Raw genomic sequence first — 16,837 nt, 5'->3', positions numbered from 1 at the left:
AGGCGCTTCCAGGGACGCCGCCGTGTTGCGCCGCCGTGTTTCTACAGAAACCCAGAAGGGACAAACCTTGAAAGGGGCTGTATTATGCTTTTCTTTATTTTCTGTCACATATATAATGTCACAATGTCGGATGTTCAGGTAAATTAAAATTGAAAAAAAAAAAAAATGACCCCCTCAAGGTGTGATATTTATTTTCTGGAGTTTACTTTGGGCTTTTTACCTGGTTGCCCTCTCCCAGGGTGAAGTTCTGCAGCTGGTAGACGCTGACCGTGCCCTGGCTGTCGCCCACCACGATGCAGTCGGTGTGGGAGGCGAACAGCACCGAGGTCTTGACGCCGGATCCGGAGGCGTGCGCGATGACTGGGTCCAGGCTGCGGGGCAGGGTCACATCGCAGGGTTACAACCCGGCTACCCCCAATTGGAAAAAGAGCGGTTAAGCTGGCTTTACACTGAATCTGACGAACGACAACAACAACAAAACGGGAAGTCCCATATATTTCGAAAGGTCATCCCTCTGCGATAAGCGCTTTTGAGGCCTTTGAGTCGTGGCGATCCCTGCATCCCAATGGGGCGCCAGGACGCGTTAAAAACGTTCATCTACAGGACTCAACACCGACTCATTCAAGTGTTTTTCTTTATTTTTTACTTTTTTCTACATTTTAGAATAATAGTGAAGAGATCAAAACGATATATGATATAACACGTGTGGCATTATGTAGTCAGCCAAAAAGTGTTAAAAAATCAAAATATATTTTAGATTTAAGATATTTCGAAGTAGCCTTTCTTTGCCTTGATGACAGCTTTATATATATACTGTATATATGCTGTATAAATATATATATATATATATATATATATATATATATATATATATATATATATATATTTATTTATATATATAACTTGAAGTTTAAGGTAGTTGTTGCAATGCCTAGTTGCTTAGCAATGGTGGCTTCTGGTCATACCATCGGACAGACTTGAAAAATGTAAACCTATGCCGGAGCGTCGTATAGATTCAGAAATCCTGCACCGAAGAGGAGGCGGAGCTTTTCGCAGAGGGGCGGCGCTTATCCCGTGCGCTATCGGACTCTCGGTAGAAATGAATGCGACGGTTCGTTGCTGTTTCCATTTGTCGGATTCAGTGTAAAGCCAGCGCAAGATGATGGGACGGGGATTGGGGGCAACCCCGGCGGTGCCTTCCTCACAAGCTGTATCCCAGGTTCCAGACCTCCAGCTGGCCCTCGTTGGCGGCGGCGAACACGGTGGCCCACTTGGGCGACCACATGACGTCGTAGAAGCCGCACTGGCTGGAGGTGAAGCTGAGCACGGGCGTGAACAGGTCCTGCCTCCACAGCTGGATGGTCCAGTCCGACGAGCAGCTCAGGAACACGTCGCGGCAGAACGGGGACCACGTGATGTGGTACACAGCACCCTGACCGATGGAAGGCTCGTCAAAAAACAGTGAGGCATGTCCCCGATTTGACCCTTTTCGCTTTCTGTCGTTCTCTGGCTATAATTTGATGCGCTGCTTTTTTTTATATAGAAAAATCTTCCCATGGGGTCAAATTCAAGTCACTAAATTTGGATTCAACGCAATGAATTGCGTGATGTTGGTGAACCAAACGAACCGAGAGTCGTTGAGTGACTTCGCCGAGAGTCCCCAAAAAAAGAGTCAAACCTTTCATCACCGCGTACAGTTCAGTAAGAAACTTGAGCTTGCTCCGATGACACAGAGCTGCCATTCTGCTGGAACCGATGAATTAGGTGGATTGGTGCAGCCTTGCAATTTTGTATGTTGCAACACAACAACAAACTGACTTATTGACACTGACCCATTTAATATTTAAGGTTCTTAAGGTTATTTATAGCATGATAGCCAGCAGCTGCATGCTTAGTTGTACAGTAAGTCAAAGCTTATGTTTATTTTTATTATTGTTATTATTATTATTATTATTATTATCGTTGTTGTTGTTGTTGTTGTTGTTGTTGTTATTGTTATTATTGAAGGATGATAGATAGATAGATAGATAGATAGATAGATAGATAGATAGATAGGAAGGGAAACAATGTTCTATCCATTCCTAATATCAGTTTCCAGATATATATAGATATATATTTCCAGATATATATCTCTCTCTCTCTCTCTCTCTCTCTCTCTCTCTCTCTCTCTCTCTCTCTCTGAGTGATTGGAGGTGTGAGCGAGCGGAGCGTGTGAGCGTTTGGTAGAGTGAGTGATTTTTCTCTCTAACTTTTTCTATCAATTGTATGTTTATAATTATTTGTTGGTGACGGGTTTAGTTTTTTTGTTGGTTGTAGGGTGTGCGCACAGCGGGTGGGGGGTGGTGGTGGTAGTGGTGGTGGTGGTGGTGGTGCGGGTCCGCAACCATGTCGGACCTCACCAGGCTAACGAGGAAGCACGGCATTAAGTTGCCCGTGGCTTCCTCGGTCTCGGTGGAGGACTGCAGCCTGGGTGAATTTGGCGAATGTTCCGCCGTTTATTAAAGATGAGACCCTCACTAAGGAACTGGCGAGGCACGGGAAGGTGGTGTCGCCAGTTAAAAAAGTCCCGTCGGGGTGCAAGTCGCCGCTGCTCAAGCATGTGGTGTCGCACAGGAGACACGTCCTGATGGTGCTGAACAACAGGGATGCGGAGTTAAACGTAGCTTTTAAAATCAGGGCGGATGAGTTTGACTACGTGGTGTTTGTCAACACTGACACCACCAAGTGCTTTGGGTGCGGTGGGGAGGGACACCAGGTCAGGGCATGTCCAGGTAAGAAGGCAGGCGGCGAGACAGGTGAGGGGCAGAAGGGGGAAAAGCAGACGAAGGTGGGGGCACAGGAGGGAGCAGGGGGGGGGTCAGGAGGGGGGAAAACAGGCAAAGAAGGGGGCACAGGAGGAGGCGGGGGAGGGCCAGAAGGAAGGAGGGGAAAAGCAGGTGAAGGTGGGGGCACAGGGAGAGGCAGGTGAGGGCCAAATGGAGGCAGGGGGAAGACAGGTGGAGGTGGGGGCACAGGGGGAGACAGGTGGAGGGCGGAAAGGAAAGGAGAAGAAACAGGTGAAGGTGGGGGCACAGGAGGGGGCAGGCGAGGGGCAGGGGAAAAAAAAGGGGGGGGGGGGGAGGGGAATGTGGAGCCGCAGGAGGGAACGGGTGGAGGTAGACAGCGCAGCCAGGTGAGCGTGGAGACACGGGGGGAGGCAGGCGAGGGTCTGGAAAGAAGGCAGGTAAGGGTGGGAGGACAGGAGGGGAAGGAGGAGGGTCCGGAAGACAGGCAGGTGGGTGCGGGGGGACAGGAGGGGACTGGTGAGGGAAAGGAAGCTACGGAACAAAGTCAAAGGAGTGCAGGTGACGTAGCTAGGGAGGAGGAGGCACTGGAAGGAAGTGACTTTGAGATGGGGGACGAGGACGATCGGGTGAGAGTCCCCCGGCTCAAAAGAAAGTCCAACAAAATGGCAGGAGACTCTCAGGCGAAGAGAGGGACAGCAAGCCAGGGGAAGGCAAGTCAGGAGGTGGAGCAGGGAGGCTCGGAGTCAGAGTCCTGGATGGAGGAGGACTCTGCTGCAGACAGTGAGGGGCAGGTTTTTCTCGGCGTAAAGAAGAAAAAGGGCAAAAAAAGCTACAGTGTGGGCAAAATAAAAGCGTTTCTGCACAGGACGAAGAATGTGAAAGGGATTAAGGTGGAGGATTTCTTCTCAGACAAAGAGTTGCTGGCGAACGCGGCCCAGCAACAGATGAGGAGTAAGGGGAGAGGAGGGTTCACGGACCAGGAGGTGTACAGGTTAAAGAAAATAGTGCAGAAGATCAGGAAGGAGCTGAACAACGGAGAGGATGGGGAGGAGGTGGAGGTGGGTGCTGCTGTTCGGGCTGTTTCCCTTTTCCGTTGCAATGAGTGACTTTAACATCAGCACGCTGAGAACGAGCTAACGAACGTGTGGAGGAGAACCAACGGGGATGAAAGACAGTACACCTGGGTGCACTGCAGAGGCACCTCTTTATCGTTGGCCAGACTAGACCGGTTTTACTGTTTTAAGCACCATTTTAACATTTTTAAGGAATGTAGAATGGTGCCTGTTGGTTTTACCGATCACTCCCTGGTTGTTTGCCGTGTTTTTATCGCCAATGTAAAGCCCAAAAGCGCATATTGGCATTTTAACACCACCCTACTATGTGACTCCAACTTTAAAGATGCTTTTAGGTTTTTTTGGGAAGGTTTTAGAGACAGAAAGCAGGATTTTATTTCCTTAAGACTGTGGTGGGACTATGGGAAGAGGGAGATAGAGCAGCTCTGTCGGCAGTACACTCTCAATGTCACACGGGACATCACCAGATCTATGAGGGATCTGGAGACTGACATTGTGGAGTTACAGGGTGTAGTGGAACCCACTGGGAATCGAGATCACATTAAGGACCTCAAGTCTAAAAGAGCTGCTCTTGCAGACCTACTAGGCACCAAGGCGCAGGGGGCGCTGGTCCGCTCTCGCTTCCAGAGCGCAGCACTGATGGACGCACCATCTAGTTTCTTTTTTAGCCTGGAGAAGAGCAACGGGCAGAGCAGGTTTATCCACGCCCTGAGATCAGACACAGGACAGGAGCTCAGGAGGCCGGAGGAGATCCGGACGAGAGCCGTGGACTTTTACACAGAGCTGTACAGAAGTGAGTACGAGGAGCAAAAAGAACTGTTTTACTCCTTTTGTGGGAATTTGCCCAGGGTCCCGGAAGATGTCAGTGCGGTGCTGGGGGAACCTCTGACCCTGCAGGATCTTTCCACGGCCCTGCAGAGCATGAAGGGGGGTAAGGCCCCTGGCATCGACGGGATTCCTGCGGAGTTTTACAAAGAGTTCTGGGAGGAGTTACGGGAGGACCTTTTAATGGTTTTTAATGAAGTTTTTAAAGATAAGTTATTGCCAGTCAGCTGCAGGAGGGCAGTCATCACTCTCCTACCCAAGAAAGGAGACCTGCAGGAGATCAAGAACTGGCGTCCTGTGTCCCTTCTGTGCACGGACTATAAAATCCTGTCGAGGGCACTGGCCAACAGGCTGAGGGAGGTGATGGACCTGGTCGTCCATCAGGACCAAACTTACTGTGTGCCTGGTAGGTCCATTCTGGACAATGTGTCCCTAATTCGGGATATTTTGGACGTCTCTAGTTCTCTGGGCATTGAAACTGGGCTCATTTCGCTAGACCAGGAAAAGGCGTTTGACCGGGTTGAGCACCCTTACCTCTGGAAAACTCTGGAGGCTTTTGGCCTCAGCCCTGGTCTGATAGCCATGATCCAGGTTTTGTACCAGGACATCGAGAGTATACTGAAGATTAATGGAGGGCTGAGCGGCCCTTTTAAAGTGCGTAGAGGGGTGAGACAGGGCTGCCCCCTCTCAGGGATGTTGTACTCTCTGGCCATAGAACCATTGCTGTGTCAATTAAGGACGAACATCGAGGGTGTGTTTCTAAACGGTCTCGAGAGAAGCCACATTCTATCAGCCTATGCGGACGACGTCATTGTCTTAATAAAGAAACAGGACGAAATCAGCAAACTGGAGGGGATCGTCAGGGACTTTGGGCTGCTATCAGCAGCGAAAGTCAACTGGGGCAAAAGCGAAGCGCTGGCTGTGGGCGGATGGAGGGGGGGACTTTTAAAACTGCCAGGAGGCTTACGGTGGCGAAGGGATGGGTTTAAGTATCTGGGAGTGTTTTTAGGGAGCGAAAGTGTGGTGGGGAAGAATTGGGAAGGACTGCTAGGAAAGATACAGGGCAAGCTAAGAAAATGGAGGTGGGCACTGCCACAGCTGTCCTATAGGGGCAGGACGCTCATTATTAACAACCTGGTGGCCTCACAGCTGTGGCACAGAGTGGCCTGTGTCCAACCACCAGACCTGCTAGTTAGGAAGATACAGGCCGAGCTGATAGACTTCTTTTGGGGGCGGAATTTCCACTGGGTCAGGAAGGAAAGGGTCTTTCTGCCTAAAGAGGAAGGGGGGCACGGTGTGGTGGACATCAAAAGCAGAGTGGCAACTTTTAGGTTACAGTTTGTGCAGAAGTTGTTAACGGGGTACTTTAACGTTTGGAAGGACGTGGCAGGCTTGGTCTTAAAGAGGACTGGGAGGATGGGACTTGACCGCTCGTTGTTTTTATTGGACACGAGTCTTCTAAACAAGTCGGGCTTACCCCGTTTTTATCAGGAGCTTTTTAAAGCATGGGGGTTATTTAAGAACAGGAAAAGGGAGGCCGCAGATTCCCTCCACTGGCTCCTGGAGGAGCCGGTGATCGGAGGAGCCAGGCTGGATGTGCAGGACGGGGCCACTCCAGGACTGAGGAGCATCCTGAGGGAGGCGGGGGTCCTGACCCTGAGGCAGGTGGTGGCGGCGGCGGGGAGCGACCTGCAGGACGGCGAGGCCATGGCGGAGCGGCTGGGGGTGAGGTCCACCAGGATCGTACACCTGGTGCTCAAGAGGTGGAGGGAGACGCTCACGGAGGAGGAGCTGGCCCTGCTGAAGGAGTACGGCGAAGGCGCGGAGGAGCCAAACTCGGAGGATCCCTTCCCGGAGATGACCCTGACCCCCAACCTGGAGGGGTCCTCCGGGAAGCTGCTGCACAGGGCACGTTATGCAGAACTGGACCTGCACACAGCCAGCGGGAAGGCTTTTTACAAAGAGTGTGTGGTTGTTTTAAATAGGAAGGGACTGGAGGGGCGGCAGGACACTGTCTGGAGGGGACGGCTCCAGATGGGGGGACAGGAGGAGCCGTGTTGGAGGAGTTTTTACAAAGCTCCCTCCAAGAAAAGGACGGGGGACCTCCAATGGAGGGTCCTACATGGAGCCATAGCTGTCAACAGCTTTGTTTCTGTTTTTAATCCCACGGTCGCAAATGAGTGTCCATTCTGCAAACTGCCAGAGTCCGTGTTTCACTGTTTTGCAGAGTGCGACAGACTTTTAGAGCTTTTTAGTCTTTTAAAGGAAAGTTTTAAGCTCTTCAAGGAGGAGTGGTCCAGAAACTGTTTTATTTTTGGGGCTAGATACTTCAGGGCCAACGCAGAGAAATGGCGACTGCTTAATTTTCTAGTAGGGGAAGCGAAGATGGCCATCTACCTCACGAGGAGGAACAAACTGAGGGGAAAGGAGAGTGTTTTAGGAAGAGTGTTTGTAGCGTTGGTCAGGGCCAGAGTCTTGATTGATTGATTCTCTCTCTCTCTCTCTCTCTCTCTCTCTCTCTCTCTCTCTCTCTCTCTCTCTCTCGCTCCACCTTGTGTCCATGGTAGCTCTCCAGACACTGCTCTTTGTTGGAGCAGGAGAATTTGTGGATGTGTCCCTCCTCAGTGCCGACCAGGTACAGGTTGGAATCCTGGAGCCGCAGGGAGAGCAAATGGGATATGAACGATGTCACTTAGGTCTTTATTAGTCGAGGAAACAAAACAGATTCTGCTTAACCTAAACGGTGGCCTTGTAACAACGTATTGTGTCATAATTTTGTAATAAATATCTTGAATGCAATAAGTGATTACATTTAATAATTACCCATTACATTCTGCTTGTTATGTATTTGGGGGGGTTACAACTTTTTATGATGAATATGTAATAATCCAAGTAGGGAGTTCTAGGGCTATAACTCAATGCCCCGCTTTTTGAATACAAAAAATCTTCCCCTATGGTCGAATTTAGATTGACTTGCAGTCAATCATTATGCGATTAATCGCAATTCATTATTTGAGTCATTTGAGGCCGTAAATTCAACGTTTTATGTAATAACACCCCCCTCCCATCTGTCAGAGTGAGTAACATTTTCATAAAATATTTAAAATATCTGAAACATATATAAATACCTGACATATCTGATACATTTCGCCAGTGTTTCTCAAAAGTATTCTCTTATTCTGTCTAATTTCTGTACTTCTGTTCGTCTTGTATCCTGCCCTGGGCGCATTTGCAGTGCGCCCATACTGCCGTTCAATGTTGGGGGCTTGGCTTTGCCAGCTTACCATCGGGTGGAAGGCGAAGGAGAGCCCGGGAGTGTATTTGGATATGAACGGCCGTGTTTGCTTCCCACTCTTGTGCTTCTCATCGTTCCCGGTCCTGTTCAGCTTCATCAGGTCTGAGGGGCAGGAGCAGAGTAAAAAGCACAACTGCTGTGAAAGTAATGCAAAAAAAAAATAATCAAGAACGTCAAGAAACCAAGTTCAAGTTCAGGTTCAAGAGATTATTTGTCACATACATATACATATCGAATCATTCAAAGAAATTTGACTCAATTTCCTAAAAGACTGAAACGTATTTCGTACGTATTTTAATTAAACCTTTATTTTTTTAAATAACACGACATAAAGAGCTCAACATCTACCGACTGAAACTCCGTATTTGCTTTGTTTTACCTCTCTCTATGCATATGACGCTGAAGACCCTCGGCCATTTCAGTGCTATTTATGTATTTTCTTTGTAAGTTTGGACAGTGTCCCTGTTTTTTGAAGACGCTTTTCACCTCTGCATATGGTGTCGTTTCGCAGGAACCACTTGCTGATCCTTCCATCGGCACACACCGAGATGAAATACTCCCCCCGGTCCTCGGCGTGCTCGATCCACCGGACCTGCCACTGGGGGTTCAGATGCTTGTTGGTGCATTCGCTGCAGAGGAAAGAGAGAGAGGAAGAGAGGAAAGAGAGGAGGAGAGGAAAGGGGGGAAGAGAGGAAGAGGGGAAAGAGAGAAAGAGAGGAAGAATTATGGGAAGAGAGGAAGAGAGGAATAGAGTAAAGAGAGGTAGAGAGAGGATTAGAGGAAGAGAGGAAAGAGAAGAAGAGGGTAGAGAGGAAAGAGGGGAATACGGGTAGAAAGAGAGAAAGAGAGGAAGAGCAGAAGAGAGGTAGAAAGAGAGAAAGAAAGGAAAGAGGGAGAGAGGAAGAAAAAGAGGAAGAGAGTGAAAGAGAGGAAGAGAGGAAAGAGAGGAAGAGAGGAAAGCAAGGGAGAGAGGAAGAGAAGAAGAAGAACAACAGATGTCTTCTGTGTGAAATGAAATGAGTTGTCCAGAATGACTCACAAAGTGAAAATAATCATTGACGGTCAGGGTGAGGTCCAGGCATTTGGTCTAATTCATACTGAATGTGACTGATTGACACTGTGCATTCCTCCAAAATAAATCATTTTGGCAGAATGAAATTGTGGTGTGGGGATGGTCTGGTTGAGCAGCCACACCAGACCTGGATCCAGGTGATTGGGATCAGTGTGGCTGCATACCTGTTGCTTGTTGGTTGGTCTAACGAGCAACAGGTAAAACCCCCATCCCCACACTCACTCAGGAGAGGAGCCCTGTCATGCCCTGTTCGATCTGCTCCCGGCTAATTCCAACTGGCCAACGCTCTACAATAAATTGGTGTCTACAACCCACCATCTTCTGCGTCTCTGTGCCGGGGGTCCCTGAAAACACTTGGGTGGCGTGTGGCAGGCAGAACTGCCACAGAAATGATTCTTCAGAACCCGCTCTTTTGTTACACCAACTGAACCCACCGAAGGAAAATTAAACCACTCTTCTACCTTTTGCCGAGTGACTCGTCTGGAACCAAATCTCAAAAGCCCTGACCGTACGTCTCCGCGCATGGTTCTCACTTTCAAGGTGTGAAACCCGCTCGTATCCTGCTGGAGCCGATGAGTTAGATGGACTGGTGCAGGCTTGCAATTTTGATCTTGCAACACGAGGGCGAGTTTCCGTTATTTATCGGCCGCGTGAAACTTTTGAAATTCTCCGCACCTGTCGAGCTCCGTGAGCAGAGCGGTGGCAAAACCCTGCCGTGCCGCAAACTCTAGCTGCAGTCGGAATAGTGTTTTTGAGACGGACGCCCTTTGTGTCGGTATCTTTCCCGCCAAACAAGAGAGGAAATCCGAAACAGGTGGCGTGACGAAAGCGGGCAAGGGCGGCGGGGTCGGCTGGTCACCTGCTGTCCATGACGGGGGCACTCTCGGCGCCCTGGACGTTGTAGATGGCGATCCTGCCGTCGTGCATGCCCACGGCCAGCAGGTTGGGGTTGCTGGCCGAGAAGTCCAGGGCCGTCACGCCGCTGTCGCAGCGGAAGATCCGCTCGGGCCACTGTGGGTTTGAACACGCCGCCGAAAAAAAGACGGCGGGCGACCAAGACATTCGGCGTTAGGGGGCCGTCGACAAAGCCACATAACACTGTGCGCAGTAACTCTTTGACGACAGCACCTTTTTTGGAGCATTTGAAGTGAAGACGTTTAAATAGGAAAAGCCCCCACACCCAGGAATTGATCCCACAATATTGCAATTATTTATTTAAAAGGGAGCACAAAATGGACATTATGCAGCTGGTCTTTAACCTCGCTCTTTTTTGACATTCTCCCTTCATTTCGCCGCGTGTTTTGTTTATCGTCGGGTCATATCCTGTTGTGAGTTACAGCCCTTCACATGGCTTGAAACGTGGGAAAATATGAAATATCACAGTAAAATAATGTATCCTGGAAAGATTCAGAGCATAGGTACCGTGGGGTTCTTCAGGGACCAGCAGCAGACCAGGCCCGGCTTCTCATCTATGAGTTCAAAGTGGCCGTAGCCCACGGCCAGGAGGTCCTGGAAGCACACGTCATATCATATCGAATCAAGCAAAGAAGCTTGATGTTAAACCTACTCTCTGGTTCTGCTGGGGCCTCTTGGGTTCTACTGGTTCCAATGAGGTTCTACCGGTTCGACTGGTTTCGCCCCAGGGCTCCTACCGGGTTCTCCTGGTTCCAGGCCATGCAGCTGACGTTGTGTCCGGCAATGAGAGCGCAGCTGAAGTCCCAGAGATGATCCAGGGTGGGAGCCACCGCCCCCGCCTGCTGCTGCTCCCCCGCCTCCGCCCCCTCCTCCTCCTCCGCCCGCTCCTCCTCCTCCAGGGGCCGGGGGGGTTGGGCCTCTGGCTTCCCTGAAGAGTCTGGGAACAACAGCAGAGACATTTCCAATTTTTACATTTCAACTCTCCCTCGGCGGTCGTGGTGCTGTGGTGCATAGCACAATGTGAAAACAGTCGAAATCGGTTGTGCTGATACGACCCATAACCTGTAGAACTGCGTTTGGCGTAACTCATAGAATATTTAACGACTCTTTTTTCAGTCAAGAACCGAATGGCCAAGAGTGCATCATCATTACTAACAGTTCTCGCTTTCAGTGTGAAAGCCGTTCCGATATTCTGCCGGAACTGACGGATCAAATGAGGGAGAGCTGCCTTGCAACTTAGATCTTGCAACACAAGTACATATTTTGAGTGGATTTTGGAGTGTTTTCGTCCACCCGGCGAGCGCCCAGGAGTGTCCCGGGATCTCCTCGCTCTCTGGTGTTGGGGCGTGGCTTTCCCGGCATCGCGTGTCAGTGTTGCCTGTGGCGCGGGAATGCGCTCGTCTACCTTTTTCTCTTTCTCCTTCCTGTTCCTTTTCCCCACCTCCGCCTTCCTCCTCCTCTTTGGCAACCTGCAGCGGGGGCAGCTGTCTGTAGGCGGCCTGCTGCGTCTGGAAGACGTTCTGCAGGATGGTGCGCTCCATCACCATCAAGCTGTGCTGGAACTCGGTGGTGTGGAGGAGCAGCCCCGAGTCCTGCTCCGAGTCCACGTTGATGTAGAGCAGCGGCTCGATCTTGGACTGAGAGCTGGAGGCGCTGTCTGGAGGGAGCGAGAGAGAGAGAGAGAGAGAGAGAGAGAGAGAGAGAGAGAGAGAGAGAAAGAGAGACAGAGGGAGAGACAGAGGGAGAGACAGAGAGACAGAGTGAGAGAGACAGACAGAGAAAGAGAAAGAAAGAGAGCGAGAGAGAGACAGAGAGAGAGACAGAGAGAGAGAGAAGGATGATACTTTCTTTATCTGCATGTAGAATGGATACAGCATTGTTTCCCTTCCCATCTATCTAACTGTCCTTCAATAATAAAAAATAAAAAATAAAATAAATAATAATAATAATAATAATAATAAATATAGCCGCAGGCAGCAATACACAGGGTCCAGTTGTCAGGGTTCGCCCGGGTCCTACCAGCATCAGCCACTAGATGCCGCCAGTACTGCCTTTTCAAGGTTGCTCTGCTTCACCTATTTCTGTTCCTGATTACCCTGCCTCATTAGGTGATATGTTTCACCTGTGTCTCGTTTGGTCGTCCCTATTTAGACCTGTCGTTTGTGTCCTGGGCGCTCAGTCTTGAGTTTGTCTAACCTCATGACAACGCTCTTGTTCCAAGCTCCCGAGACGTCTTATTTGTTTTTGCCCAGTTTTTGTACTTGTTTTGAGTAAACCTCTTTTTTTGCCACCTCGCCTCTGCCTTGTTCTCTGCACCTGGGTTCACTCAGCACACCTAACACCAGTATAGTCATGTTAGGTCTGTATTACAGTTTTCCAAGGTTCCATAAAACACATCGTTTTATATCGACACCATTTTCAAATTTCCAAATTCATTCTTAAATTTATGACCAGTGGAACATATTTCAATATAACTTTTAATTTATTTTTTTGCAAAACAGAGCAGAGAAACAATTTTGGAGTAATGATGACAACACGTGTCGGATAATTGTTCTATTGTAGAGCTGGCCAAAACATCTGGACAAAACAGTATTTTTAAAGATACAAGAAGGAAACCTTCAGAAACTCGTAAAACAATTAACGTCGGCGAAGTTGTCGCATAAAACAAAAAATATAAAGTTCGCCTGATGTGTCATCGTTTTTGAAATGAATATTGGACATTGATTGAAAATGACATTTGGGAAACTGTTGCAGCAGCGTTCCTTACTTGAGCCCCGCTGCTTGGGCTTCTGCGGTTTGGGGCAGGGCTTATCCACGCTGGGGCGGGGCTTATCCTGGGTGCTGTTGCTCAGGGAGATGTACATGTCAAACGTCGTGGCCATCGTCCCTGGCAACACACACACTTGTTATTCATCCATCCATCCATCCATCCATCCATCTATCATCCATTCACCGATCCAGCCATCTATAGGTCTATCTATCCATTCATCCATCACTCCATCCGTCCATCTGTCATCCATCTACACATCTATCCACCCAGCCATCCACCCATCTATCATACATCCATCATCCATCCACCCATCTATCATTCATTCACCTATCCAGCCATCTATCCATCTATCCAACCATCCATCTATCATCCATCTATCATCCATCTATCATTCGTCGATTCCATCTATGATCCATTCACCTGTCCAGCCATCTATACATCTGTCCAACCATCCATCCATCTATCCAACCACCCATCTTTCCATCTATCCATCCACCCATCATCTATCCATCTATCATCCACCCATCATCCATCCATCTATCTATCTATCTATCTATCTATCTATCTATCTATCTATCTATCTATCTATCTATTTATCGATCTATCGATCCATCCATCCATCCATCCATCCACCTGATTCCTCCTCCTCCACAGGCTCACACTGCAGCCTCTTGCATTTTGGGGCTCCGTTGAACGTCTGCATGGATCTTGCTATGTATTTGTCGTTTCCCAGTCGGTTCCTGCAGAGCTCAGCGTACGCCTCATTCCTCTCTCTGCCGGGAAAGAAGGGAAGATGAGAAACAAAGGGTTTGGAAAACAATCACAATGGTCCCCATATTTAGCTTCCCCTTTTGAGTGGTCAGATGGGGGTTTGAAGTGTGAAAATGGGAGGCAGACATTGGTAAAGAATCATTCCAGGGTCAAAGAAAAAGCACCACACATTCATTATACAGAGCACAGAAAATTGTAATTAGGGTGGTAAATAATGTGAGATGCTATCAACGTATCAAATTGAATTACTTTTTAATTGTTTTTAATTTTATAAAGGAAATTCAGCAAATTAAATGTTCTTCATTTTTTATGTCTTATGTTTCTTACCTATCTGTTTCTTAAATGTCTGAACACCAAAACAAAACAAAACATAACAATCCAACAATAAATAAGTCCAAACCTGATGTAGTCGGCGTCGTTGGCGTCCTCGGACACGGAGACGCTGAGAATCTCCAGCAGGGAAATGGTCGCCGTCTCAGTGATGTAAACCTCCACCACCTCGTCCAATTCCTCCCTCCGCGCCGCCACATCTGGACACGGAGTATCATTCTATTTTAATGTTTTGCGGGAGAACAACGGATGACAATGACATCAGGAAGAAAATCCGAACGAGATCGGACCTTGTTGGACGGGCATCACCGCCTTGGCGGAATCCTCCCCCTCCTCATTGACCGACATCAGGGTGGACTGGCTGGAGATGGATCCGGACCTGGAAGAAACCGCCCAGAAATACCTTCATAAAACCGTTTTGTTTTGAAATACAATACAGTATGACATCTTCCATGTCGATATCATCAACATCAATAAAAACATGCCTAACAATGATCAAGAAAGCAGAAAAAAACATAAACATAAACAATGAATAATTAAAATGTGGCAAATATACAATGAACCTAAAAACAAAACTATGAGCCATGTGTACAATAAACCGTATTATCTTAATCGTAGCAATAGGATTATATTGGGCCTTTCAGTCTTACATTTCTCCCATCAAAGTTAACGTGATTTGACACTGAATCCGAAAACGCACCACAACACTTCATCTCTTCTTGGAACTTTATTTTTTCTGTTTTTACAAAACACGTCTTTTACCATTTTCACTGAATGAAAGGCAGCAAAAATCCACCCTTTTAAAATTGTGTTTAAATGGAGCTTTTGTTTAAATAGATCTTTACATATTTACAAAAAATCGTTAAACTGTTTTAGACGATAAATTAATTTATAAAATAGCAGATTCATGAAAGGTGAACATGGCAAGATCAAACATTAACATATAGAAAGCATATGTCACTTGCAGTTCAAGGTAGGCTCCAGCAATGCCGCTTAGCAGTTGCTTGGCAACGGTGGCTTCCGGACGACCCATCGCACCGAAACGTTTTTCGCAACAGTTGAAAAATGTAAACGCATCCGGGTGCCCGGGTGGAAATCTGGCGCCGCAAGGCATCAAAGCTCATCACGCGTGGAATCCGAATTTTACATTTGCTGTTGTCGTTTGATGTTCGTTTGATGAGGCGTGAAACCGGCTTATCAATAAACAATAAAAACAGGAAAGTAAACCCATGAATGCCCAAGAAACAGGAGGATAAACCGGCAACATACAATAGTGAATGAGAAGAATTGGGAGGTTTAGGAGAGAGACCTGGTGAAGGGCCAGATGGAGGAGCCTCCTCTGGGAAACAGCGCAGAGAAGATGTCGGACCCACTCGCCGCAGAGGTGTCGCTGGCGAAGAAAACCTTTTGCCTGGAGGGAACGGAGCCTCCATCCGACTGGAAGAGCGGCCTGGGGGTGACGTCCTGGCCCTGCTCATCAAACACCTGTCCACAAGGTGAGGTGAGGTGAGGTGAGGTGAGATGAGGTGAGGTCAGGTGAGGTCAGGTCAGGTCAGGTCAGGTCAGGTGAGGTCAGGTCAGGTGAGGTCAGGTCAGGTGAGTGTGGTGGTGGGGCGTGGTTTGGTGTCTGCTGCGGGGGGTGGAGGGGCTCGACTGGCAGCAGACACAGCTGTGGGTGTTGAACCCCAACTGACAGCGGCCTTAAAATCGGTCGTGCGTCTCATCGCTCTCACAGCGGGGCTGGGTCCCTCAACTCTCACCTGGACTGTCTGTCTGGGTGTGGGGTTAGAACTCAGATATTTTGGGTCTATGGTCACACTGAACCTCCTTCTGCTGTCAGAGGACCGCATGGTGGACCAGGATCTGGGAGGCGGGGAAACAAATAGCAGTTATTAACTATATAGAATGTTATATATACTGTATATCAATCCATACATATATATATGACATCTGCTTTGACAGGGCGCGGAATATATCTCAAATCCTTATCAGCGTTCCACACCCTGTCAAGGCAGATGGAGGAAGCAGCCCAGCGCCCCCTGGTGGGCACAGCCCTGGACCCTCTGCAGTTTGCAAACGTCCACCTGCTCCACAGAGTCAGAGCCCACTCCCTCGAGATCTATCTATCTATCTATCTATCTATCTATCTATCTATCTATCTATCTATCTTTCTGTCTGTCTGTCTGTCTGTCTGTCTGTCTGTCTGTCTGTCTGTCTGTCTGTCTGTCTGTCTGTCTATCTATCTATCTATCTATCTATCTATCTATCTATCCATCCATCTCACATTCCTGTTGTTTTGATAAATTTTGTGTGTGGCACTGCACGAGTCAGAGACGGACAATCCCTGGTGGAACAGTGAAGCTGTGCGTGTGTGTGTGTGTAAGACAAGATAACACTTTATATCTTATCTGATACACATATAAGATATAAAGTACACGTGTATGGGTGTGTTGAGGTATGAGCACACCTATTATAATTTTTTCAGTTTTCTATTCTTCTATGTTTTATTCTTCTCCATTCTTTCTCTATCTCTCTCTCTCTCTCTCTCGCTCTCTCTCTCACAGCGTGTATGTGTGTGCCTTGTTCCTCTTCTTCTTCTTCTCCTCCTTTTGTTTTATTGTAACGTTGCGTTAGCCTCCCTGAAGCGCTCGGCTCCACAGGAAGAGTTGTGACATCACAAAGACATCACACGACCATGCCCCTTGGTAATTACGGCAATAGTGGGGCGGGGCTATTTGGGGAATCACCCAAATTTGGGCCTGTGTGTTTCCATGACGTCTGGATTTCGCACTCTATTATCCCATGGAAAACTGAAACCTATATTATCTATCTATCTATCTATCTATCTATCTATCTATCTATCTATCTATCTATCTATCTATCTATCTATCTATCTATCTTTTTTTATTTGAAAATGAAAAAATACATTAAAAAAATAAAATAAAATAACATAAAATAAAATAAAATAAAATAAAATAAAATAAAATAAAATAAAATAAA

General features: G+C 47.9%; 1 protein-coding gene across 1 annotated transcript; it reads right to left on the bottom strand.

Moving 5' to 3' along the window:
* Positions 1-202: 202 nt before the first annotated feature.
* LOC307247433 (dynein axonemal intermediate chain 4-like) lies at positions 203-15,687 on the bottom strand (the record flags this gene model as incomplete). Its single annotated transcript, XM_080023586.1, has 15 exons — positions 203-371; positions 1,206-1,432; positions 7,236-7,334; positions 7,969-8,081; positions 8,466-8,608; positions 9,911-10,062; positions 10,474-10,560; positions 10,704-10,819; positions 11,408-11,623; positions 12,734-12,853; positions 13,370-13,509; positions 13,908-14,037; positions 14,128-14,216; positions 15,147-15,322; positions 15,598-15,687. The coding sequence occupies 15 exons, from the start codon at positions 15,685-15,687 to the stop codon at positions 203-205; spliced, it is 2,067 nt and encodes a 688-aa protein (XP_079879712.1).
* Positions 15,688-16,837: the final 1,150 nt, after the last annotated feature.

The sequence above is a fragment of the Zeus faber genome (genome assembly GCF_960531495.2).
Source record: "Zeus faber genome assembly, chromosome: 22".
Taxonomy (NCBI): Eukaryota; Metazoa; Chordata; class Actinopteri; order Zeiformes; family Zeidae; genus Zeus; species Zeus faber.
Note: the sequence above shows the minus strand (reverse complement) of the source record. Positions and strands in the feature narration are given on the sequence as shown.